Source organism: Urocampus carinirostris, chromosome 10 (assembly GCF_059441175.1).
Source record: "Urocampus carinirostris isolate Australia breed hairy pipefish chromosome 10, RoL_Ucar_1.0, whole genome shotgun sequence".
In the NCBI taxonomy this organism is placed as follows: domain Eukaryota; kingdom Metazoa; phylum Chordata; class Actinopteri; order Syngnathiformes; family Syngnathidae; genus Urocampus; species Urocampus carinirostris.
Window position 1 is genome coordinate 38,718,429 of NC_142358.1, and position 26,270 is coordinate 38,744,698.

General features: G+C 41.2%; 1 protein-coding gene across 1 annotated transcript in view; it reads right to left on the reverse strand.

Moving 5' to 3' along the window:
• dph1 (diphthamide biosynthesis 1) overlaps positions 1-26,270 on the reverse strand; it is a 398,493-nt gene that overhangs the window by 78,181 nt on the left and 294,042 nt on the right. The window contains exon 5 of the mRNA XM_088345579.1: positions 2,183-2,304. Within this exon, the coding sequence (XP_088201705.1) occupies positions 2,183-2,304 (122 nt within the window). The remainder of the gene's footprint in view (positions 1-2,182; positions 2,305-26,270) is intronic.

Below are 26,270 nucleotides of genomic sequence, written 5' to 3' on the forward strand. Positions count from 1 at the left end.
ACAGGTGTATACATCTACGTATAATGGATGCCACAATTGTATCCATTCATAAATAGTGTAAGTTTATGCTTTTTGCAAGACATGTACAAACAAACGTTTAAAACACATTGACAGAGCAATATAGCTCACTTTTAAAGCGCAAAACAAGCACAGTGGTTGCCGGTAACTAAATTAGATGAGTGACAAGAACAAAATCATAAGCCGTTTAATCTTAAATGCATAAACGACATTTATTTGCGTAATGATGTCACACCTGCTTGCGTCCCTGATCGGATTGGTCGCAAATGGCATGTATAAGGAATTATTCATTTGACACTAGTCATGTAAATCAGTGGTACAGGACCAGTCTATGATCTGACTGTATTCATCCGGCCTGGCTTAATGATAACATGAGTGTGGATAAACATAAAAATAATAATACAAAATAAACCTTAATCCACTAGGTATTTACAAGACCACAAGGGATGTATTTGGCATAGGAAAGAAATTAGATTTTATCTCCTTATCACACTATTGTATTCACTACACCCTGTTGTACAACAATGTTGTTTTGGCTGAACTCTTTCCCATAATGCCCTATGACAACATTGTACAATGTGGCACCCTGAGAAAAAAAAAGTGTGATGATAAGATACAATCGAAAACCTTTTATTATGTCATCGACAATGCTAGTGGTTGGGTGCTCTCACCACCGCGATCTAGGTTAAATTCCTGTTGCATCCAAGTCCGAGCAAATGTGGTCAGCAATTCTTGTCAGCTGATAAATCATTGCTCAAATACTGTAATTCAACAGTAGTGATTACTTTGTAATATAACAATGTGTGGTCAATACAGTAGAACTTGCAGCCACAAAGTGTTCATTCGTGGATTTCAAATACCAATAATAACTCAATAATCACTGCCAAAATGCTAATTTTGCAGCATATTTGTCAAATCTTCAACACAAAAAACACAAAATTAAGAAATTCAATCCTTAAATCCTCATTATAACATGCAACCAAACTTTGAGGTTATTTTGGGTGAAATAAATGCACAAAAAGGTATGGTATAAGTAAAAAATAAGGCTCTTTTTTTGTGTGCTCCGGTACCTATGCACCCATGGCCAGTTACCGGTCCCCGGCCTGATGGTTGCTAACCACTTATGTAAATGATTCATTATAGTCCAATTGGCACCCACAAAACAGAAAGTAGCTCTCACTTTGGTTTGAATGTACTGGCTCTGATAAAGTGCCGCAGAAAGTCCACGATGTATTCAAATTTTTACGACACGATATAAAGGGAACACTATGCCGATGTAATGCATGTTGCCCTTGATAAATATGTCTTGGTCTAAGTCTGCACTTGGCCTTCTTATTGTATGATCGTGATTAGCAGAGGAATGGTGTACTCATTAATTGCTGAGTACATGTCTTGAAGTAACACAGACAACACTGACCTACTTTGGTTAAGAGCACTTGTGAAGAATAAAGCCAGACAAAAATTTAAACAGTCTTGTTATACAGCCTCTTTTCCACACTATGAATCGCGAAGTGGGATTACTTCATGGGTGGTCTCTTCACAAGGTTTCTATCCATCCATCCATCCATTATCTTGGCCGGGTCGCGGGGGCAGCAGCCTTAAAAGGGAAGCCCAGACGTCCCTATCCCCAGCCACCTCCTCCAGCTCATCCGACGGGATCCCGAGGCGTTCCCAAGCCAGCCTAGAGACATAGTCTCTCCAGCGTGTCCTGGGTCGCCCCCGGGGCCTCCTGCTGGTGGGACATGCCTGGAACACCTCCCGAGGGAGGCGTCCAGGAGGCATCCTTATCAGATGCCCGAGCCACCTCAACTGGCTCCTCTCAATGCAGAGGAGCAGTGGCTCTACACAGAGTCCCTCCCGTATGGCTGAGCTTCTCACCTTATTTCTAAGGGAGAACCCAGACACCCTGCGGAGGAAACTCATTTCGGTCACTTGTATCCGGGATCGTGTTCTTTTGGTCATGACCCAAAGTTCATAACCATAGGTGAGGGTAGGAACGTAGATCGACCGGTAGATCGAGAGCTTTGCCTTTCGGCTCAGCTCCCTCTACACCACCACGGACCGGTACAGGGTCAAGGTTTCTAATTTCTCCTCAAGCTGATTTTTAGTTTTTGCTAACCTATAAGAAAGCAAAACATGTAGAAAAAGAATGCAAAAGACTTACCCAGACAACTGTGGCCATAATGCACCATGAAGTCGGCTCCCAAAGCTCGGGCGGTGAAGTCGTCCAGGCAGCAGGCCCCGTAAGTAACGTCCCCCATCACGATGGTATCAGCTTCGGTGAACCTGCCGCCAATTCACACAAGGCAATTCATTAGCACGGCCCCACATAATGTAGGGATCCCTGCAGTGTGAATCGATCCCCCAGGAATTTGACAAGAAGCGTTGAATAAGATCAATTGCCATTCGCTTACGAGCAGGTAGAATTGACCAAATAGCATGTGAAATCAATCAATGGCCCAGTCACAGCATTATCAGGAGTTTTTTCCTAGCGGGTAACGCCATGTGTGAGACAGACTGTCTCCTGGTTCCATTCCAAAAGTCCACTCGATAAAGAGAGGCTCTTGGGTAGTAGGAAATGTTTCTGCTTATCCATTTTTGTCCGATCAATTAAAAGCTTCCTCGTGTAATGTTTAACGAGGGTATATTAATTCTCTATCCAATGAAGATTAACATTTATGTAGGGTAAATCTAAATATATCTGGAAGGGAATTGGATAAATTCGTAACTTTAATACAGAACTTTATCCATACCAGTCTTCTTAGTTTGAAGCAAAAAATGCCTTTAAATTATTTGACCTTGCCATTCCGACGCTTTTAAAAGGGAATATAATTGAATATATTTGATCTCCAATCCCATTTTGTCAATTTTTTATCTATTCCCTCCCCTATGAATGAATAAAAACTTTATTTCGAAAATTAAAATACAATCAGGACAAAAACAATGACTCAATAACAAAATAATGTTAACATGTTCGAAAAGGGGTGGTACGAGCGTATTTTCCCTACCCCTTCATCTTCCCTATTAATTACATTCTATAGATAGCTCCTCTTTTGTGTCTAAATACAACACAATCTCAAGGATACACAAATTACATAGGTCAGATATCAATAATTATAATAATTACAAAAGTCATTTATTTAGAAGTGTTCCGCTGGTTCGAGAGCGTTCTCCATCCGGGCACCGGTGCTGTGGAATGCTCTTCCCCCTGAGATCCGATCTGCAACTTCGGTGGAAATGTTTAAATCTAAGCTTAAAACTCACTTCTACTCTATAGCATATGAATAACCTATACTTTTCGTGGAAAATATCTTTTGCTGTCTAGTAATCCTGGAAGAGGGATACCAGCTCGGTAGCCTAGATGGTAGGGCGCCCGCTCCGAGACTGGGAGGTCGCTGGTTCAAGCCTCGGCCGAGTCATACCTAAGACTTACAACATTGGTACCCATTGCCTCCCTGCTTGGCGCTCGGCATTTAGGGTTGGAATTGGGGGGTTTGGTCACCTAATGACTCCCAACACAGCAGTTGGGTCTAAAAAACCCGGCGCCGATCGAAGGCGTGACAAAATGATTTCCGGTAGATATCATGTAGATGGTTGATACTGGTTGAATAATAATAAAATACGAATAATAATAAAATACACATGTGCGGTCCCTTCTCAAGGTTTCTTCATTTTCCTTATGTTGAGGTTTTTTTTAGTTTTTCCTTGCCCTCATGTTGGTTCCAGAGCAGCGGATGTTGTAATAATAGTCTGAAAAATAGTCTGTGTAATATAGTCTGTGTAATAACCTGTGAAGCCCTTTGAGACTCTTTGTGATTAAGAGCTATACAAATAAAAATGACTTGACTTATACACTATTCATTGTAGTACCCATCCCTCATCGTCATGCCACTAGTCACCGAACATCACTGCAACACCAATGATAATAACAACAATAGCAATAATATTAATAATAACAGTTATGATATAATAATAGCAACAACAACAACAAATTTAACCATAGTTGTAAACGCAGTATTTCCAATCTCCCGAATCACTCATACCCTATTTTCTTCATCCCTGTATTCTGCCAGTAATGTTTATTTGTATTTAAATTTGAACAATAGTTGGACATTGTTTGATCTCGTATTGTAATTTGTTCCAAAGTTTGACTCCACACACAGACACACACATACTTTTCCTGGTTATTCTCACCTTTGGGATTTGGAATTTACTACAGCCCCTCAAGTAATAATTTCCCTCTTTCCGATTGAATCATTTTTTGATGTTTTCTGGCACCATGTTTTTGTTTAGCTTAAATAGCAGTAGTGAAGTGATTTTTTTTTCTAAATCATCCATTTCTAATAATTTGGACTGCAGGAATAAAATATTCGTATGATCCCCATTTACTACCCTGTGTATGGTTCTCGTTGCACGTTTTTGGGGGATAAAAAGGGGCTGTAGTGAAATTGTGTAATTATTGCCCCAGACTTCTGCACAATATGTTAAGTATGGCAGAACTAGAGAACAATATAATAAATACAATGCATTATAGTTTAAAAGGAATTTGGCTTTATTAATTATTGAAATGCTTTTAGATACCTTAGTTTGTATGTGTCTGATGTGTGCTTTATAGCTTAATTTATTGTCAATTATGACCCCTAAAAACTTAATTTCTTATACAGTGTCTATTGCAGCACCATCCATTTTTACTTCTAAATCTTGATTTCTTTCCAATCTTCCCACTTCTTTGTGAGGGCCAAGGAACTGTTCTTCTAGGAATTGGCAACATACTTCTTGCTTTCGACGTCATCCCTTTGAGCTGCACTTTTTGTTATGCAACAATTGTTCCTTGTCTTAAACTTCCAGCCGATCAGTAATAAAGGAGGGTTGTAGCTGAGCAGAAGCTAGGACTTTCTTGGCTTGGCGAAAATAGACTTAAGTAGTAAAATTGAGGCGAGTGGGATTTGAGACATGTCATCATCTGCATTGACCAGCTGTCTGAGATAGAAAGCTACATTGCTGCTGCCATGGACCTCTTAAACAATTTCAGTTATTACTTAAATTTATTGCAGAAGTAAATGGAAGGAGACCAAGAGGAAAGCCGCGATTGACGTGAATGGATAGTGTTATGAGTGCACTGCAGGAAAGAGGTCTAAATATAATGGAAGCTAGAGCTCTTGTTGGTGAAAGGAATGAGTGGAGAGGTGTTGTAAAAGGATAGTGGGATGTTTAGACGTGTTCTAAGGGATGGACAGGGCACCTGTATGATGTGGCAGGGGTAAACCAGTGAAAGCTGTCGGGCCCTGCTGTTGAACAGAAGAGTGTGTTGTGTCACCCTGACCCGAGTGACAAGTTTTCTTGTTTCCCGTTTCATCTGGGGGAACGAAAACGTGACCAACTTGGGTGCCGAAGTGCTTAACTTGGGTGTTTGGGCATTTGGGTTGACCATGGTCCAAAAGTTTTTGCGTGTGTTTTTTGCTACTTTTTCCCTTTTTTCATTGTTATTTTTTTTGTATGTGTTTGTCTTGCTGTCGGTCACCTCTGTCGAGGGATATTACCAGGGTAGATAGATAGGTGGATAAACTTAAGTTTATTATTGTTGTTGACTATGTTTTGGTTTTGGCACCCAAACAACATCCATTGCAGCCTGATCATCCTTCGAAAGGGGAACACTTTCTGTGTGTCCCATTCTCAAGACTTTTGATTTTCCTCATGCTGCGTTATTTTTGTTTTTGTTTAACCTTGCTCACTTGCAGGTTTTCAGTTCAAGGGAAGAGTTTTTTTGACTAAGGTCTAAACAAAAAATATTACTTGATTTGACTTCAGTAATGGGATTGAAGCTAAGTATATGCCATTAATTTTTTTAAATGTTAAAAAGTTCAATTTTAGCGGGTTGAGTTTTTTTGACTAAGGTCTAAACAAAAAATATTACTTGATTTGACTTCAGTAATGGGATTGAAGCTAAGTATATGCCATTAATTTTTTTAAATGTTAAAAAGTTCAATTATAGCGGGTTTCGCGCCGCTGTTTACATTTGATCGTAACTGATCGTATACATTTCCCTACTCCAACCTGTGGAAGGAATATCCGGCTCTTGCCATTTTACACTGCAGTTAACTCCCCGACATTACACAAACAAGACATGGTGATGTGCACTTTGGCAATTCATTTTCTAATGGGCTCTTAGCGAATATGTTTATGGTATGAATCCACAAAACATGTTGCTGTAAAGAGAACACTGAACGCAATTGTAGTCAGTAGGACAATAAACTGTCAGATTTAAGCTTTACAGTTTCTGTAAACCATTCGAGTCGTATCCTTCGGTAAACAGGCCTAAGTAGAATGTGCTGGTATGCGAGGAGGACCCCCTAATCAAATATGAGCAAATGGTCCAGCTCAGTTGAGAACAACACAATTGTGCTCGCAGTGCTCTTTGTAGGGAAATAAAATTTGAAGTCATACCATAAAGGTTAAAGTGAAATGAATTAAGACTGAGAGGAAGCGGTAGGGGAGTGGGAGCAAGCCTGAGGCCTTGTTGGCGGAGGTAGATGAGGGGGTGGCTGGAAATGGCGGTACAGCTATTTGCTGTATTTGAGGCTTTATTTTGACGGATTCAGGTAAGGTAAAAGAGAGACGAGACGAGGAGGTTTAGAGAACGAATGCGAGCGATAAAAAGACGTGGCTGAGCATTGGACAATCTGTAGATACCGACGGACTCTTGATAATGGGCACCCCGCTACCCAATCGTTCACACCTGCACCCGCTTGGTGTGTTTATTCCTGGTTCCATACCTCCCAAGAGGCTTCAGTCAAAGTTTCTATTTAGCTCCCCACCCCTCCCTCACCCTCTGATGTAATCTGGTTTGCATCCTCCCGGGACTCCCCCTCATCATCCCAGAGTTTTCACTGCCTATTTTCAGTGTCCCTTTCTCCCACTAATGGCTGCTCTCAAGTCAAGGGCGGGGGCAGCTGAGCCCCGTGACACACATAGTGGAGCGACTCATCTGGAGAATAAATATTTGCCTTGAAAATCGGAATAACTTACCCTCTCTGTTGTCAAGGTTTTGTCGGTGTTGTGTGCATCAGGCAGACTGCGGGGGATAATTATCCCCGTCAAAATTCTCATGTGCTGCCATCTATTGTTCTGACATCTGACTGCTGGTATAAGTGAGCATCAAACTCAGGTTGCACGATTTTTTAGAAAAATAATTGCGATTTTTCAGAACAGTATTGCAATTCGATGTGATTTTCCATTTTAAAAGAAAAGTGCATTTTCTGTGCTAGGTTTGTTTTTTGCGAGTACCAGTGACCTTAAGAAAGCAGTGCCTTCTTCTGGTGAGCTTTGCTATGGTTGCAATCTGCTGACCATTACAGTGGAACCTCGGTTCTCGACCATAATCCGTTCCAGAGCCCAGTTCAAAAACCGATTTGGTTGATCACGGAAAATTGTTTTTCCCATTAAAAGTAATGTAAAATCGTTTTAATCCGTTCCAACACCCTGAATCTTTACCATGATCGTAAACATGAAGCTAACCCAGGCTAATCGTACGTTCGCGTTAGCGTAATCTTCCGTACGAAAGATTATGCTAACATGAACGTGTACAACTAAAAAAACAAGATCGTTTACACGTCATTTAGCACCCGGGTCTCCACAAAAAGTGGTGAGCGGTTAAAGGATAAAGAAAAGAATTATGAATAGGATTTCTTACCTTTGTGGTGCTCAGCAGAAGCCATGCTGTATGTATAGCAAGATCGGAAACTCGCACACCTTCTTCACATTTTGCTATTATTTCTTTCTTAAATGCAATAGTTGTACGCACTACCCTTCTTTTTTCACCTGTAGCAACTTTGGCTTCGGAGGCATAAATAGGGGCTAAAACACTCCGTTCACCGATATCTAAAGCGAAAGCAAAAAGTGCGCGAGCACGTCATAACAGTTCTTCACGAGGGGTGGGTGAAATCTACACCCGTACGCCGCTCAGCATCGCACCCTAGCGTACCGGCGTTCGAACTCCGATTTTTTGAACGAAAAGCGAAGCAAGAATTTCTCGAAATTTTTGGTCGAGAACAGATTTGTTCGAACTGAGAGGCGTTCGAAAACCGAGGTTCCACTGTATTTACTATTTGATTTCTCATCATTGTTAGTACCCAGTATGTAAAAAGAGTCAAACTGACCTCGTGGAAATGTCATATATACCGGTAGAGAGTATATATGACTGTAACAAAATAAGAACTACAGATTTACAAGTAAATACAGAATACAAAACTGCAGTCGAATAATTGTTCTTTTTGGTCATTATACAAAAGTATTACAAAATAGGAGGGTTTCTTCTTTCAGACTAAGAAAGCGATTTAGATAGCGGCAGGCTAGCTGCACGCTAGCATCGAATAACCGCAACTTTAGCCAGTTGTGTGTGTTGATTAAAATGCAAGAGTCCGTAAAGTAGCGTTGTCCAACAAGTTGTGGCTCCAGGTCATTTGTCTCATGGGTAATGGATCTGGTGTTAGTGAGATGAGAGTTTAGGGTGACTTAAGATAGTTGTATAGGTAGATAGGTAGATAAATAGATACTTTATTCATCCCCGCAGGGAAATTCACACTTCCAGCGGTATCCTTGTGTTGAAAAATAAAATAATATAATAAGACATATAGAATAAAAAATACCCAATTTAACGATTTGATATTGAGTATTTAAATAGTGCTACGGAAAATACACACTGTAATAAAAATAGGGTAATATGCAAATGTAGGGGTGGGGTTTGATGTGGGATTTTACTCCCCCGGGTGGAGTTAAAGAGCCTAGGGGCATGAGGAAGAAATTTAGGCTGGACCTGAGTCTTCAGTATTGCTTTCTCTCCCGACGCCGCCTTAGTCGATTCCCGCACGCAATAACAATCCATGGAGCACTCCCTGGTGATCACTATTTATTCACGCTCTGCTGATTTTCCACAGAGTTTGATTTAATGAGTGAATTTATTTTCAATGTATCAAGCCGCTAAAGCTACCAGCTGTAGCGTTTGTTTCGGTGGCCGGCTGTTTGAATGACGATATACACCAGCCTATCACAGTCGCGCAACACAGACACCCACTTGATTCTGATTGGCCGACGCCTTTAGAACCCCATCTGTAACAATTCTGGTTGGCCAAAAACACCAGCATTGAAGGGAAAAAACCATAAAATCCTTGGAAAAATGCAGCGATTACACAATCCCACTTCATCACATCGCAATATCGATTTGATTTTGGTTATTCCTGCAGCCCTATAACAGGATACAAGTACTCAAATAATGGTTGGACATCAAAAGGATGCCCATTTAGTTTTTCAGTATGTTTTTCAGTTGAAATAGAAAGCAATCAAAATGATTTCCTGAAAAAAAAGAGATATGCTGTATGGGCCACCACTTGTCTATTATTTGGATTCATATTGTATTTTTATCCTTCTCTCAGGCCATTCTGAGAGTTGGTGTCAAGGGATGATGAAATTAATGTTGCTCGGGGCTCAACAACCTATCATGTTTGGCCGATCTGAGAAAAGCCATGACTACCTGAAGAATATGAATGGATGGATGGATGGATAAACCTTTTCAAATAGTAGTAACGTTGATTCCTCACTAATCTCTTTTGGGGTGCTTTCAATTTTGAGACGTAATGAAACCCAAAATGTGTTACTCTTAATATATTTCACATAAAAAAATAACACCTAATCCTTTAATGTGTGTGCTTATTATAAGCATATATTTTTCTTAATAGAAGACAAAAAAGAATAAAGATAGGTTGGTTTCCGCAACAAGAATTTACTGTTCCAGTAGGGATGTGAAATCTTTCAGGTCTGTAACGCTGGCTAAAAAGAAAAGTGTGATCCTGAATAAGGTAATTCAAATCAAACAAAAAATAAATTTCATAACAGTCACCAAGCAGACATTGTATTCCCCACGTGATCAGCCTGACAAACTGGGGTTCGACTCCTGTCCCCCTCAAAGGTAAAACGCTGTGTACTATGAGTGTATATTGTAACAAACCCAACAATAAAAGATAATAATTTTAGTATCAGTAAAATCAATTCATGTCATCAAGTCAAGTCATGCTTATTTGTATAGCCCTTAATCAAGAGGAGTCTCAAAGGGCTGCACAGACCAAAGACTATTGCAAGCCACACACTATTATTGCACCATCCCCTGATCTAAAACCTACAAGAGGGCAAGGGAAAAATCAAAAACCTCAACATGAGGAAAATGAAAAAACCTTGAGAAGGGCCCCGCACATGAGGTAATCCCCCTTCCAGGATGACCAGGCTGCAATGGATGTTGCAATAACAAATAATACACAGATATTGTCAACATGCAATATAGGTCATTCATAAGTTATCAGTTAATTACCGTGTTTATTAGCAGAAAACCCACATTCAACGCAAAGTTTAGGTGCGTGTTACACACAAAAATTTTGGTAGAATATTATCGAACTTGTGCCATGTTTGCTGACCACTATCGCAAAACATTGGATACAACAGGAATCGAACCTGCATCCTTACCGTTAGACCAGGGAATGGCAAACAATCATGTTAAATAAGCCATACTGGACCCAATAAATAAAAAAATAAAAACAAGTCAGACAACATCCCCCCAAAAAACTAATTTTAGGGCCACATGTCGAAACAATGAATGATTAAAAACAATATCAGTGAGTGAAGTCATGTTCACGTTTGAAAAAATTGCAAGACAACAGTCTAAATACTGAATAAGGTTGTCGTGAGGGGACAAAATATATCTCATAACTACCTCAAACATAATTAAATGAGTACACATTGATATGATTTTTTACTATGTTTGTGTACTGTAATGCTAAATGTAATTCACCCTGGTCATCCTGAAAAGGGGATACCACTTGTGAGGTCCCTTCTCAAGGTTTCTTTTTTTACTCACGCTGAGGTTTTGAGTTGTTCCTTGCCCGCATGTTGGTTTAAAATCAGGTAATTGTGTCATTGTAATCCTGTGCAGTTCTTCGAGACATTTTTGTGATTAAGGGCTATATAAATACATTTGACTTGACTTTGACTATTATTTGCGAAAGACCTACTGCATTGTGGTATGCTGGGTGCACAGCAGCAGACAGGAAAATGCTCCAGAGGGTCATCAAAACAGCCCAGAAAATCACCGGCTGCTCTATGCCCAGTCTGGAGGACATTGCCTGCTCTCGCTACCTCAGCAGAGCAGAAAACATCATCAAGGACTTTTCTCACCCCGGCCAGCACCTCTTCGACCTGCTGCCTTTTGGCAAGCGCTACAGGTCACACAAAACAAAAACAAACAGACTCAGAGACAGTTTCTTCCTCAGAGCCAGTACCACCCTAAACACACACCGCACAAAAAACTGAAAAACTCTTGCAAAAAACACTACCTCATACGAACGCAAATGGTACTCATGTTTATGTTTCTTGCACAATGTTGACTGCACTATGTTTACTGCTCACCTTGCACAATCTTTTTTGCACTATGTTGACTATTTTTGCACCAAACGCATATTGCACAAACCCTACGATACCAAACTGTATGTAACATCCTATATGCCGACATTTCTTGGGTACATTTTGTGGAAATTATAACTATAACCTTATCCTCCTTGTTTTATAACCTTATCTTATCTGTTCCTTTATCTTCTTGGGTTTTTTACCTCACTGTGAATGTGTGAAACTGGAGTGTCATGCGCAGTTTCTTTGTCACAATGTGGTAACCCATTTTGTAACAATGACAATAAAGGTATATTCTATTCTATTCTATTCTATACATTTAGACACAAAATACACTGATGAATCCACTGCAGCGCATGCAGAACAAAGCTTTTGGAAGTGTATTTAATCATCCATCAGTCGGCCTGATACACCGTTTTCACATTATCTCAGTTGGTGCTGCCGATATTATCATACCCGGTATACTAAACTGTCACGGCAATAGGCGCTATAAATTTGATTAGGAGTCTGATACGAGACACGTAATGCCACTCGGACATGGCCGGGTAATTACTGAGCCACGCTTGGTTCCACAACCCGACGGGATGGAGCGAGGTTCGGCGAGTTACGGAATGGAAAGAGCATCGGTGTTAATCAAATCCCCTTCATAATGTCTCACGCAGGAAATACAGCACGGCGGTTTTTATACGAATAAGGATCAAATTTGATGAAAACGTCATTATCTTTTCCTTATCTCCGATGTCGTACACTTTCGGGTTTTACGTGTGGTTTTACTCATTTCCGAGCCAACTGAAATGTCATTAAGATCTCATTAAGATGTCAAAGAAGCTTGCATAACAGCGCCTCCTAATTAGGCCTTCAGCGTAAGTCCTAATACGGATGAGAACGTACCAAACGATTTGAATCGGTAATAAACTCCACGGGTCGCAATAATGCAAGTCTGGAACACGACGGATACAGTCCTTGGATGCACATGCGCTCCCACGCAAGAATTCTGTCTGAGCGAGTTGCACCGTCTTGCTAGTTTAGCGACAGTGACATGAAAATGATGGCCAAAAATAGACTCTTACTTTATGATTATTACATTAGTGTGGCAAGAGATGGACTCGAAGCAGAGTTTGGATTTTGGAAAGCGGAAACTTGTTGGACATTGTGTATTGCGCTGCATGGAGATGTCACAACAGGCAAAAAGAAAAATGGGCTGGCGGTGTTGGGGGCTTTGAACAATGATACCCACTTGGCATTCCAACAATGGGCGCAAATGCTTTTCCTGAAATCTCATTCAGCAAAAGAGTTGCATACACGATTTCTGAAAAGGCACTCGGCGGCATCTACCACTACCAACACCACATTGCCGGGTGGTACTGCATTTATTTTTCTTTGACTTTGTCTTTCTGTTTATTTATTTGAATGTAAATTCAAAGACGGACATCAGTAATGCACCGCAAGGATAAACAGTGTTCAAAAAATTCAAATATGTAGATTTATCTTGGTTCGCAAATACAATGTTTCATAGAAAAACGCTATACTAGTGGTACTTCAGGTTTACAGGGAGTGCAGAATTATTAGGCAAATGAGTATTTTGACCACATCATCCTCTTTATGCATGTTGTCTTACTCCAAGCTGTATAGGCTCGAAAGCCTACTACCAATTAAGCATATCAGGTGATGTGCATCTCTGTAATGAGAAGGGGTGTGGTCTAATGACATCAACACCCTATATCAGGTGTGCATAATTATTAGGCAACTTCCTTTCCTTTGGCAAAATGGGTCAGAAGAGGGACTTGACAGGCTCTGAAAAGTCAAAAATAGTGAGATATCTTGCAGAGGGATGCAGCACTCTTAAAATTGCCAAGCTTCTGAAGCATGATCATCGAACAATCAAGCGTTACATTCAAAATAGTCAACAGGGTCGCAAGAAGCGTGTAGAAAAACCAAGGCGCAAAATAACTGCCCGTGAACTGAGAAAAGTCAAGCGTACAACTGCCAAGATGCCACTTGCCACCAGTTTTGCCATATTTCAGAGCTGCAACATCACTGGAGTGCCCAAAAGCACAAGGTGTGCAATACTCGGAGACATGGCCAAGGTAAGAAAGGCTGAAAAACGACCACCACTGAACAAGACACACAAGCTGAAACGTCAAGACTGGGCCAAGAAAAATCTCAAGACGGATTTTTCTAAGGTTTTATGGACTGATGAAATGAGAGTGAGTCTTGATGGGCCAGATGGATGGGCCCGTGGCTGGATCGGTAAAGGGCAGAGAGCTCCAGTCCGCCTCAGACGCCAGCAAGGTGGAGGTGGGGTACTGGTATGGGCTGGTATCATCAAAGATGAGCTTGTGGGGCCTTTTCGGGTTGAGGATGGACTCAAGCTCAACTCCCAGTCCTACTGCCAGTTTCTGGAAGACACCTTCTTCAAGCAGTGGTACAGGAAGAAGTCCGCATCCTTCAAGAAAAACATGATTTTCATGCAGGACAACGCTCCATCACACGCATCCAAGTACTCCACAGCGTGGCTGGCAAGAAAGGGTCTAAAAGAAGAAAAACTAATGACATGGCCTCCTTGTTCACCTGATCTGAACCCCATAGAGAACCTGTGGTCCCTCATCAAATGTGAGATTTACAAGGAGAGAAAACAGTACACCTCTCTGAACAGTGTCTGGGAGGCTGTGGTTGCTGCTGCACGCAATGTTGATCGTGAACAGATCAAAGCACTGACAGAATCCATGGATGGCAGGCTTTTGAGTGTCCTTGCAAAGAAAGGTGGCTATATTGGTCACTGATTTGTTTTTGTTTTGTTTTTGAATGTCAGAAATGTATATTTGTGAATGTTGAGCTGTTATATTGGTTTCCCTGATGAAAATAAATAATTGAAATGGGTATACATTTGTTTTTTGTTAAGTTGCCTAATAATTATGCACAGTAATAGTTACCTGCACACACAGATATCCTCCTAAAATAGCAAAAACTAAAAAAGCCCCACTCCAACTTCCAAAATATTCAGCTTTGATATTAATGAGACTTTTGGGTTCATTAAGATCATGGTTGTTGTTCAATAATAAAATTAATCCTCAAAAATACAACTTGCCTAATAATTCTGCACTCCCTGTAGTAGGGTTTCTTGAAGGATTCAGTTCGGTATACACGTGTAATAAAAAAAACTGTATACATAATCAGTGTCTGAAATAATGTCTACCCGGACGCCGGGGGCTTGCATCTTTTGACCAGCTCGGTAGCCTAGATGGTAGGGCGCCCGCTCTGAGACTGTGAGGTCGCTGGTTCAAGCCTCGGCCGAGTCATACAACATTGGTACTCATTGCCTCCCTGCTTGGCGCTCAGCATTAAGGGTTGGAATTGGGGGGTTTGGTCACCTAATGACTAAAATGGCCGCGTCCTGTTTGGCTGCGGCTGCATCGGCTCGCTACAGTTTAACTGTACGGGTTAGGTGTATCGACATTTCCTCCTGTGTACATTGTTACAAAGAATGACAATAAAAGTAAATTCTATTCTATTCTATTATTACATAGGGCGTACAACTTACAAACCGTCTCTGCCCGGGTGGCCGACAATTTTTTCAAGAAAAAAACCCTGAAATATTTTCAAATCAAACGTTTGCTTTATTCCGATTTCAAAATCTTCCTTTGGTTTGGAAATTGTAAAATTTCAGTTCGTTTGGCAATTTGCATACTCGGCAGATAATCAGAAGCCTGCATCGAATAACTATGTGCTTCCTGACTTTCCCGAGTGTTATAAGGTCGTGCATTTGCATATAATTTTCCAAAACACAAGAAAAATACATACGTGGTTCGGAATCAAGCCTAAACTTCAGCCCCATAAGAAATATTCAAAAGAAGCTAAAAAAATGTATGACGCTACAAAACGTAAACTTACATTAAAAACATCGTGGAAAGAGGAGTTCACGTGGCTTGTAGCAGACGACGCAACGCAAACATTGCATGAATGAAGATGAGTGAATACAGGTACATACTGATGGCAGATGGAAAACAGCGATGTCATATCCATGCAATGAATTTTATAAGTGAATTTATAATAAACTTAATTTTAAAGTCTTGTTCTGTTATACATTCTGATTATCAATCCGTAACCAGCTCAGTAGCCTAGATGGTAGTGTGCCCGCTTTGAGACTGGGAGGTCGCTGGTTCGCGCCTCGGCCGAGACATACCTAATTGGTATAATGGCGGCGCCCTCTGTTGGCTGCGGCTGCATCGACTCGCTACAACGGGTCAGGTGTATCGACATTTCGTTCTGTGTACATTGTTACAAAGAATGACAATACAAAGGAAATTATTATTATTATTATTATTATTAATACTTTGCAACAATGTTATTTTTTTGCGATGAGTCGTTTTATTGTGTTTCAAGTTGTGAAAAATGGGGCAGGCCACTTTATGGCTAGGTAGGCAACTTTTCAGAGTTGTCTGCCTTGGTGTCCGCTAACTTTTTCTAATGAGTTTCAGACACTGCCTCTAGTGGTCAAATTTTACACACTGGGGCTTTAAATGTTCAGTAGTAAGAGCCAATTGGACAAAATATTCTAAAAGTAAAGGAACTTATCAAATAGTTGAGACAATTATTGTTGCAATAAACTTTCCTAATGATAATGGAAGTTACTTACAGTACCCTGTTGAAAAATATTGAACAGTTTTAGGTATAGCTATGTAATTCATTGAAACAAGATACAGTGTGTAGGGACTTAAAACAAAACAAAGCCACTTTGCAAAGACTACATGGGAATCAATGCACTGTAGCGCCTTTAATTGAAGGTTCTTCTCAGCAAAGTTCTGTGACGTAGCTAGCTTGTGCTAAACCGCAAACCGCAAAATTGTCAATATAATGCACCATAGTTTTCTATTTGACCTACATTTGGATGGATGAAATGAAATGATCTGCATTTATACAGCGCTTTTCAAGTCAAGACTTCCCAAAGCGCTTTACAATGTGCTCCACATTTCCCAATAGCGGCCTTGTATTGCAGCCATGTAAGACGCTAACCTGCTTATTGGGGGTATTAGGGGTTCAGTGTCTTACCCAAAGACACTTCAACATGTAACACGGACCAGCCGGGATTCTAACTGGGATCCCTTGATCCCAAAACGAGCGCTCTACCTCCTGAGCTACTGCCGCCCCAGTTCTCTGTTCATGAATCGATCGCCTGAAAGTTAATCACATTGCTGTATGGTCATTACGATCAAGGAAATTGAATTACTCTATCAGTTCTTATTCAATTTAAACACAAAATCCTTTTAACTCGCTAAACTTTGTTTTATAACAAAAAAAAGCCATTGGGACAGAAAATGATTTTCCTTTGCTGCATAACAGAATACAACAACCTTTAATGGCTATTTGTTTTCTTTTGACAATATTTATAATAATACATTTCATCTCATCTCATTAGCCGTACCGCTTATCCTCATTAGGGTCGCGGGGGGGCTGGAGCCCATCCCAGCCATCTCCAGGCAGTGGGCAGGGGACACCCTGAACTGGTTGCCAGCCAATCGCAGGGCACACAGGGACAGACAACTCATTCGCTCATTCACACCTAGGGACAATTTGGACCGGCCAATTCACCTGAAATGCATGTTTTTGGAACGTGGGAGGAAACTGGAGAGCCCGGAGGAAACCCACGCAAGCACGGGAAGAACATACAAACTCCGCACAGGAAGTCTGGAGCTGGATTTGACATGAACTGTGCCGCACAAGCACTAACCACTGCTCCGCCGTGCTGCCATATAATACATTTGATTGTTAAAAATATTCAAGAAAAAACAAGGAACAGAAAAAGTCATTTGTATTCCAAAATAGTCACATGATCTGCATATAGTTCAAGAAAGCTAATTGGCTGATTGTCTGGTCATCTAAAATTGAATTCAACAATACAAAGGAATCCACATCAAGCCTCCAAAAGATTTCCTCTCAGTCGAGCGCTACTCAGCACCAAAGAATTACGACGCCAATAATGCACAGCGCTAGATAAATAACTGAGACGCTGTCACTCAGAATATTGTATTTTGAAAAGGCTTTAAATCGAAGTCAATGCAACAAATGGCACTCGTTTCTAATTAGGAGATTTGGAATGTAATGTCACGGCATAATTAGTTTGACCTTTGAAGTAATGCTGATGTATGGATCCCCTCACAACAACCTCATGTTGTTTTGGCGGCAACAAAATATTTGCTCAGCGTGCTTTAACAAATGAGAGTCAAAGGCCCTTTTGTTGGCTTAGCATGTTCTCCCAGTGGGTGCGAGACTTTCCTCCGAGAGCTCCCTTCTACTCCAAACGCATGCAAATTGTGGAATGGCAAACGTTTGAAAAATTGGAAATCCATCAGGCTTTGGCTCCCCGCATGCTGGGATGGACGCTCCGGCATAAGTTAAGCAGATGGTACAATCCGTCGTTACTATGTGTTGCTTCGGTAAGTCAGCCGTTTATGCGTCCAATTGCTCTGTGTGATATCAGTGGTTCTAAACGTGTGGTCTGAGGCCCACGAGTGGTACTTGGATTTAAAATGTTGAATCTGGCCGTATGCAGTGAACCCTTGCTATCATATGGTTCACTTTCCACTGTCTAATTCAGTTTTTTCCAACCTTTTCTGAGCCAAGGCACACTTTTCGCATTCAAAAATATCGAGGCGCGCGGATTGTTGAGTGGTTTAAAATGTATTCAATTCTCAATTTATTTTGAAAGGGACATTTTAAAATCTTCCTTATAGTTTGCGGTCACCATGCCTCAGGAAATAACACAGGGGAATCATTTTGGTTAATAATTTTGCTGTAATGTGGGATTTTAATACATTTTTAACCTGTTTTTCAAGTTTTACTATAATAATATTTGTTTTTTTCCCCAGAAAAATCAGAAATACATAGACAGGGCAAAAATTATTATTAATATTTTTTTAACTAAATAATAATTGAACAACATGTTTTACTTTATTTTTTGATTTTCATTAAAAATATGTGTCTCTGTAGTACTTCCTGAGCAGATGATTAGTATATACTGTAAGAAAAAATATAAAGGTTGAACTCTGAGTTAAATGTTAAGGTACCCTTGGGCAAGACACTGAACCCCCAAACCCCTAATAAGCATTAGGAGCCTTACATGGTTGACTCCGCTATCGGTGTGTGAGTGTGTATGTGAATGGGTAAGTATGAAGCACATTGTAAAGCGCTTTGGGAGGTCTTCAGTGACTTGAAAAGCGCTATATAAAGGCAGACTATTTACCATTACCATTGAATGTGTTCCCACCAACTGATATGGATGATAGTTACTTTGTTGATCACTGGAAAAAATACGATGGCGTTTTTGTTCTTTTTATTTGCCAAGATGGAATTGGACGATTTCTTGCAGCACACTAAACAAGTTCTCACGGCACACTAGTGTGCCCCAGCACACTGGTTGAAAAACACTGGTCTACTTCACTGGTTTGCAGTCTCAGTGCTTCCCACTTACATTAAAGAAGAAGCCTTTTATATGCCTTTTATATGTGTTATACTTGTATAATAACAGTAAAGGCGATTCAATCATCCATCCGTTCATTCGTTTAAGAATTGCTTGCGCTTGTAAAAAGGGTTTATTCTTTGGCTTCACCCTTAACCACATGGGTTGTCGGGGAACCAATGAGGACACAACTCTGGACAGCCTTATCCACTGTTGAAAGCCTCTAGCCTGTTTTGACTCATGGCAAAGTTGGCACCAGTCCTTTCCTAAATGTTGTCGTCCCAGTTCTCTTTTGGTCTTCCTCTCCTCCTGCCCCCTTGGACTGTGCCCTACTTTATAGTTTTCGGGTATCTTGTTTTAGACTAATCGTGATGTTTTTCTAATGAGTATTTGCTGAAATCTCAAGAGTTTAAGCTTTCCAATGATATGTGGCATGACGTATTTCAGTGACTGCTGACATCGTACAGACATGTATTCGTTTATCACAATCTCAGTCGGTAATGACGTCATCTCGATGTAAGTTTAACCTTTCGGGGCTTTTATAAAGGTGGGACGCTTTTTCACAGATTTTCACTTTCCATGGGTGGTTCTGGTTCCCATTCATGTGAAAACCGAGGGATCAGTGTTTATCAAAAAGTGTGTTGTCCCAGTTATACATCTGACCAGTGCTTTTACAGGAAATCAAACTTTACTTAATCTGTATTTTGTACCACAAGGAGAGCTTAACACACACAATAAATGAATGGTCTGCATTTATATGACAGATAGATAGATACTTTATTCATCCCCGGAGGGAAATTCACACTTCCAGCAGTATCCTTTTGTTGTTTATTAACAGATTAACAGGATGACCTCGGGGTGCTGTGTTGTAGTTTAGCAACAGCGGAGTGGATGACGTCACACGCTAGGCCAAAAGTTTGACGTCCCTGCAGCGGATGGAAATCTTTGTGCACAGGGTTACACCACCTCGTGTTCACGTAGATAGCGAGTCCACCTCCTCTCCGCTTCCCGCAGTCTTTTGTGTCTCTGTCCTAACAGTGCTGAAGCCTGGTAGCTCTCCGTTAGCGCCTATGATGTAGCGCTTTTCAGGTCAATGAAGACCTCCCAAAGTGCTTTACAGTGTGCTTCACACTTTTCCCTTTTACACACTAACTAACCGATAGTTGCATTTGCATCGCTGACGCTGCTAACTACCTGCTATCAGGGGCATTAGGGATTCAGTGTCTTGCCCAAGGACACTTCGACATATAACACAGAGGAGCTGGGAATCGACCCTGCGACCTTTTGATCCCAAAACGAGCATTCCACCTCCTGAGCCAATGCCGCCCCTGATTAACAATGCTTTGTTAATCATATACACAAAATAAATACCTATAAATGCACGACTGGACGACTGGTAATCGCTTCCTGTAAATTTACGTTTTATTTGTATGCATGGAAGCATTGTTAAAGTTTCACTGCAGTTTTTTAGATTAGCTTTATCCGGCTGAGGGAATTGTTTGTAATAAACCATGACCTTTTTTTTTTGCTACCATCATTGTGATCAGTCAGGATAGGGTTTTTGTCCGTGCACGGCTGCCAATGCCAATTCCTTTTAAATGCCAAGTCTTAAAACAGAAGAGAATAAAAAAAATATGAGGTGATGGCCTGTTCTCCTTGGAAGCAATGAGACAAGCAAGTTGCTGAGGTGCAAAGAAGTGCAGCAGCACCATTCTTGGCAGAAGTACCACTGATGCTCAGAAGGCCAACAACTCAAATAAGCATGTGCATTTCATTTGCATACTGAGTCCCCATCCCAACGGCTCATCTTTTATTCCATAACATTTCAGGTATCGGCAAACACCAGGCTGTCGTGTGTCCCGAGTGGACTTTTGGCACCGGACCAGAGCAGAAAAGATCATTATTTCACTCTCGTATGAGATGATACAGTAGAATGGGAGAAAACTGATCAGAATACCGATTTTCTCAAGAAATTATTCCTGTCCGTGTAGCAGGTGCACCATCTGAATAGGCAATTACTATATTTTTCGGATTGGAAATCGTGTTGCATGCGCCTCATACTCTGGAGCGCCTTATACGATAAATAATTACAATCTTACCGGTATTATTTAACAAGTCATTTTCACTGGCCTCTGTTGATAATTTCGACATCGGAGGTAACTTTTAATAAACAACCGGGAAAGGCTAAACAAAAATGGCACTAAAAAGTAAAAAACGTCATTTGCAGATTACAAAGTGCAAGGAGAAAAATATGCAGCCAAAAACTATAATCAAAGAGTTGGTGTTTTTGATGAAAAGTGACAGAGGATTCATAATTTATTGTATTTTAGTTACAGAGTATATGGAGTGAGACCCATTGTTTTGGTAAACTTTGTAATGTAATTTCCGGACTACACGGCAGACCTGAAAACCTCGAATTAGCTAGATATTTGAAAGTGGGCTTTATAATTTAGTGCACCTTTTATACCGGAAAGTACGGTTGATAAAATTGGAAATGCATTGTCACAATTAAATGATACTGCATACTGTAAAAGGTCTTTTGTTGCTTTAAACAATAATTGTCTGTAAGTATGAAACATTGTCATGATTACTGACTAGCATCACCTGTGCTCGCTTATTTGGCGCCAGCCGCTGCGGGCTACCAGATTGGTTCCCTGTCCGTTTTTAAACCCAGTCCTTTCACTCTCAGGTTGTCAGTCCGTCAGCGCACTTCTGTTGCTAAAAGGCAAGCATTTTGACCCCGACTGTCCCGTTTTTGCACCCGTTTTTCCACCTGTCCGTTCCTGATCTCCCTGTTTGTCTCCGGGTACGACCTGTTTTTGATCCCGACCACGTCTGCTCTCCCGTACCGGCTTACGACCTATTTTTGATCCCGACCACAATTTTATTCTACAGTCCCGGATATCGACCTGTTTTTCGGTCCCTGACACCCTACCACCTCCTGCTACGGAAGAACCACTTAACAATGACAATAAAGGTGTATTCTATTCTATTCTATCTATCAAGATCCGATTGTATGAGCAACTTGATTTACAATTTCAATACAACACTAAATTTTGGGGACCCATAGATATCTGTTGGGACCCATAGATTTTTGAACATGCGAGTCCCCGGCACCCATCACTTTTCAGAGGTAAAATGAACACTGCAATTAAAGACATACCTCTCTCCAGTAAGACAGTGAAAGAAAAAGCTGTTAAAATGGCCAGTAACATCACCAAACAGCAAATCAAGCACATTCACTCCAAAATGAATTTGCGATGTACTGAAAATGATGATGACGATGGATTTGTTAACCTCGAACAAATCTTTTATACTCAATAGGCTGCACAACATTAAAAAATGAACATAAAAGGCTCCTCTTGTCATGCTCTACATTCCAATTCATTTTGTCGTCAGCCTGAGAAGCACTCAAACACACGCTGACAAAAACGCCCGCCCTTTCCTACAGAGTGAATGTTTGCATATGTAAAATGTGCAACATGCCTCGCTGTCGTCACTGTACATCTGCCAGGAACGCTGCATGCGCAATGGGGGGTGAGGCAGCTTGCGCAGGATGATGCTAAGACAGATGTTTTCACTAATACCATACAATAATCCTTTAACACTCAAAAAAAGACAAGGATCATTACTGGTGTTTCTGTGAGTATATGCTATTTGCCGTGACATTTGTTCAGAAAGGCTGATCCAGGGATCATTGTTATAAAGATTAGATATGTTTAACCACATGGGGCCCCAAAACTGAAAAGCCCAAGATATTTAAAGGCTGCAAAAGGAGTGAGGTATCAAACAGAAGATGTTTACCAGAAAAACTGAGTGTTTGAAATGAACTGAGAAGAGATTTGACTCCAAATAATATCTGTTAGAGAGAAGCAAAAGGGAATAAAAAGGTCAAGCACGTTAGCAAGCATATGCCATTAAAAAAAAAAGTGGCATTAACCGTTGACTCCATTCTTCTGCAGGACCTCAGCAAATTAATCTCACATAAGGCTCAGGAAAAGCACGCACAGTTAACTTCACGAGGACACAAGAGACTGGCTGTTGCGCAAGAATCCGATTAACTTGCAATAAAATTACACAACATTTGTTGTCCATTTGACCTGTTTTTTGGGGGCGAGGGACCCTGAAGAACTTGTTTGTAAGCAATCGAACACTTCATCTGATTATTGTGCCATCGAAGATACACACATAGCAAACAGTCCGATTTCTATTCGTCAAATCAATAAGCATGTTTGAACTATAAATTGATTACATTGAAAATACCTGCAACTCTTGAATGCTTAGTTTACTAAAGGCATTACACATCAATGTAGAAAATTTGCTGTTGTAAAATTCTGTTCAAAAGTCACATTTACACCCAGACAATAATCTGATTGGAAACTGACTATTGCAAGTAATCCAATTAGGTAAAGCCATGTTTGGAAATTAATTATTTAAAAATAAAACATTATGATTCTCTTTTTTTATATTATGTCACTAATGGGGCAGCACGGCGGCACAGTGGTTAGCGCATGTGCGGCACAGTTCATGTCTTGGGAACCTCCTGCGTGGGTTCAAATCCAGCTCCAGACTTCCTGTGCGGAGTTTGTATGTTCTCCCCGTGCTTGCGTGGGTTTCCTCCGGGCACTCTGGTTTCATCCCACATTCCAAAAACATGCATTTCAGGTGAATTGGTCGGTCCAAATTGTCCCTAGGTGTGGAATGAGCGAGTGAGTTGTCTGTCCCAGTGTGCCCTGCGATTGGCTGGCAACCAGTTCAGGGTGTCCCCTGCCCACTGCCCGATGATTGCTGGGATGGGCTACAGCACCCCCGCGACCCTACTGAGGATAAGCGGTGTAGCTAATGAGAACCGGAGATGAGATGTCTCTAATGGTTAATGTTTACCCATGTTGACAGTTATACGCCTCACTAATTTATTCAAGTAGGATAATTTGCACAATTGGTGGTTGATAAATACATATTTGCCCCACTCTATAGTGGATGTGATGTATCCATCAATATATAGTGTAAATCTGTGTTTTTGCAAGCTATGTACTACCACACCTTGTGATCAGACGGGCCACAAAAGAGCTCACTTTTGGAACGAGGAGGATACAAAAAGGGTAATAGTGATAGACGTCAATTTTTTTCTGTAATGGGCTGACACTGACTAAGTTATATATGGGTTTGTTTTGTTATTTGATAACTTCCATCTCTACTATTACATACTGTCCTAATCAGTGCTAACTTTGCAGTTGCTCAAACAGTGACTGTAGCCTTCGACCAGGAGAAGATGTCATCGGCTGGTGTCCAACTGTCACTGGGCGTTTCGACCCGAAACCACAATGCCCTCGAGTTGGCGGGCCGGCAGTGATGGCCATTTACTGCCCATCTTCTCCTGGTCCCCAGCTAAACTCCTCTCTGCTACTCCAGAGCCAGCAAGAGTCTCTCTCTGCGGCTTCCCCCACCCTATGGGAAGCTGCCTTCCTCTCCCTTCCACACAAAGAGCTATTAATGAGACCCATACAGACTGTGCTGGGAAGCCCCTGCACCTGACCTCCACTAGGAATAGCCAGGTCTGCGATCCCTTGTCCCTGCACTGTTGGACCAGTTCTTGATATTCGGCATTTTTCCTTTCGTGGGCTTCGCTGCATCCATCTTCCCACAGTACTGGTAGCTCAACAAGGATCTTTTGGGCCTCTTCTAACCAAATCACAATGTCTGGCCTCAAGGAAGTTATGGACTAATTTCCTTCCCAGGTCTACCCTCATCTGCCATGCTGGTGCTGTTTGCAGAAGGCTCTTCTTGGTCTTCTTGGAGGATGCTGGTTTCTCCCCTTCCCTGACAAACTGGATAGAATGTATTTGCAATGAATTCAAATGATTAAATCCAAAAATTTGAAAGTGGAATATTTTCTCTAGTATGTGTTAATAATGCACAACTGAGTTCAAAGAGCATTTTTTTACCAACGCGCCTATCTGCTTTTATCCTAATTTTGGCTACATTGATCCCGGACGCACAACACTGGAAAGGGGGTGGGCTAGAGGTGGGCTGACTTTATGCTATTCATCGCAGTTTTGTATTAGCGTGTCATGAAAAAAAGGAAGAATTGTTTTTAAATGTGTTTATGAAATGCTTATACTTGATGAATGAGCTGCAAGCATGACTTTTAGCGAGAGTGGCAGAGAGTGGCTAAGTTTCAAATTCATGACAGCACCTTTAAACATCTGAGTGCATTTCAAAAGGGAAAGCTGATTTGATTGATTCTGGGAATTAAGTAAACTTGTAATTGAAGTTACTATAGATGTTATGTAGTACTTGGATACACTCATGTAATGTGTAAATCTGAATGTGATGACCAGCCGCACAACAACCTCCTTTGTCAACAATTTGTGAGGCGCCGTCAATGGAAAATGCATCTTTGAGCTGACAACATTATTGATCAAGCGTGATCTTCAGTGCCTTTTAAGCCTGGCTCCTCGCGACATAAACGATGATAAATAATACTGACGATTATGAAACGCCTCTTCTGGTTGAAAGTGATGAGGCAACATCCATCTAATTCGCATTTCACTGATCCCCAAGGCCGATGCTCATCATCTGTCACACTGCTAGTTCGAGTCATTTTGCCTATGGTCGCTCCAATTTTTTTCTCCTCTTATGCTGCTTGTCACAGTTTCTCCAAATCGGCGTCTATCATTCCGTCTATCGTTTTATGTTGGCAAACGGCCGCTCGGCTGGAATTTCCGCCCAGCTTGATGAAGTTGTCTTTTATTTACAGTCTAACGGCCCGCTGCTGCTGACGTTTCCTCTCCCTTCTGCGCTCAAAATCAAACATACCGTGTCAAACAATCAATCGGTTTGCCTATAGATTTACAGCTGCATTTTTGTGTTGTGCCCACTAAAAAGCTTTGGGTCAAAAATAACAAGTCGGGTCAAGTGTTTATTACTTGGGTCACTATGACCCAACTTTCTGGGTTGTTTTGAACAACCACGCACATAGAAAAATAAATAAAAATAGGAATACAAATTGGGCATCACGGCGCAGTGATTAGCGCGTGTGCGGCACAGTTCTGAGGTCATGAGATCGAACCTTCCTGTGTGGAGTTTGCATGTTCTCCCGGTGCTTGCGTGGGTTTCCTCTGGGCACTCCGGTTTCCTTCCACATTCCAAAAACATGCATGTCAGGTTAATTGGCCGGTCCAAATTGTCCCTAGGTGTGAATGAGCGATTAAGTTGTCTGTCTCTGTGTGCCCTGCGACTGGCAGGCAACCGGTTCAGGGTGTCCCCTGCCCACCGCCCGAAGACGGCTGGGATGGGCTCCTTCACCCCCGCGACCCTACTGAGGATAAGCGGTGCAGATAATGGATGG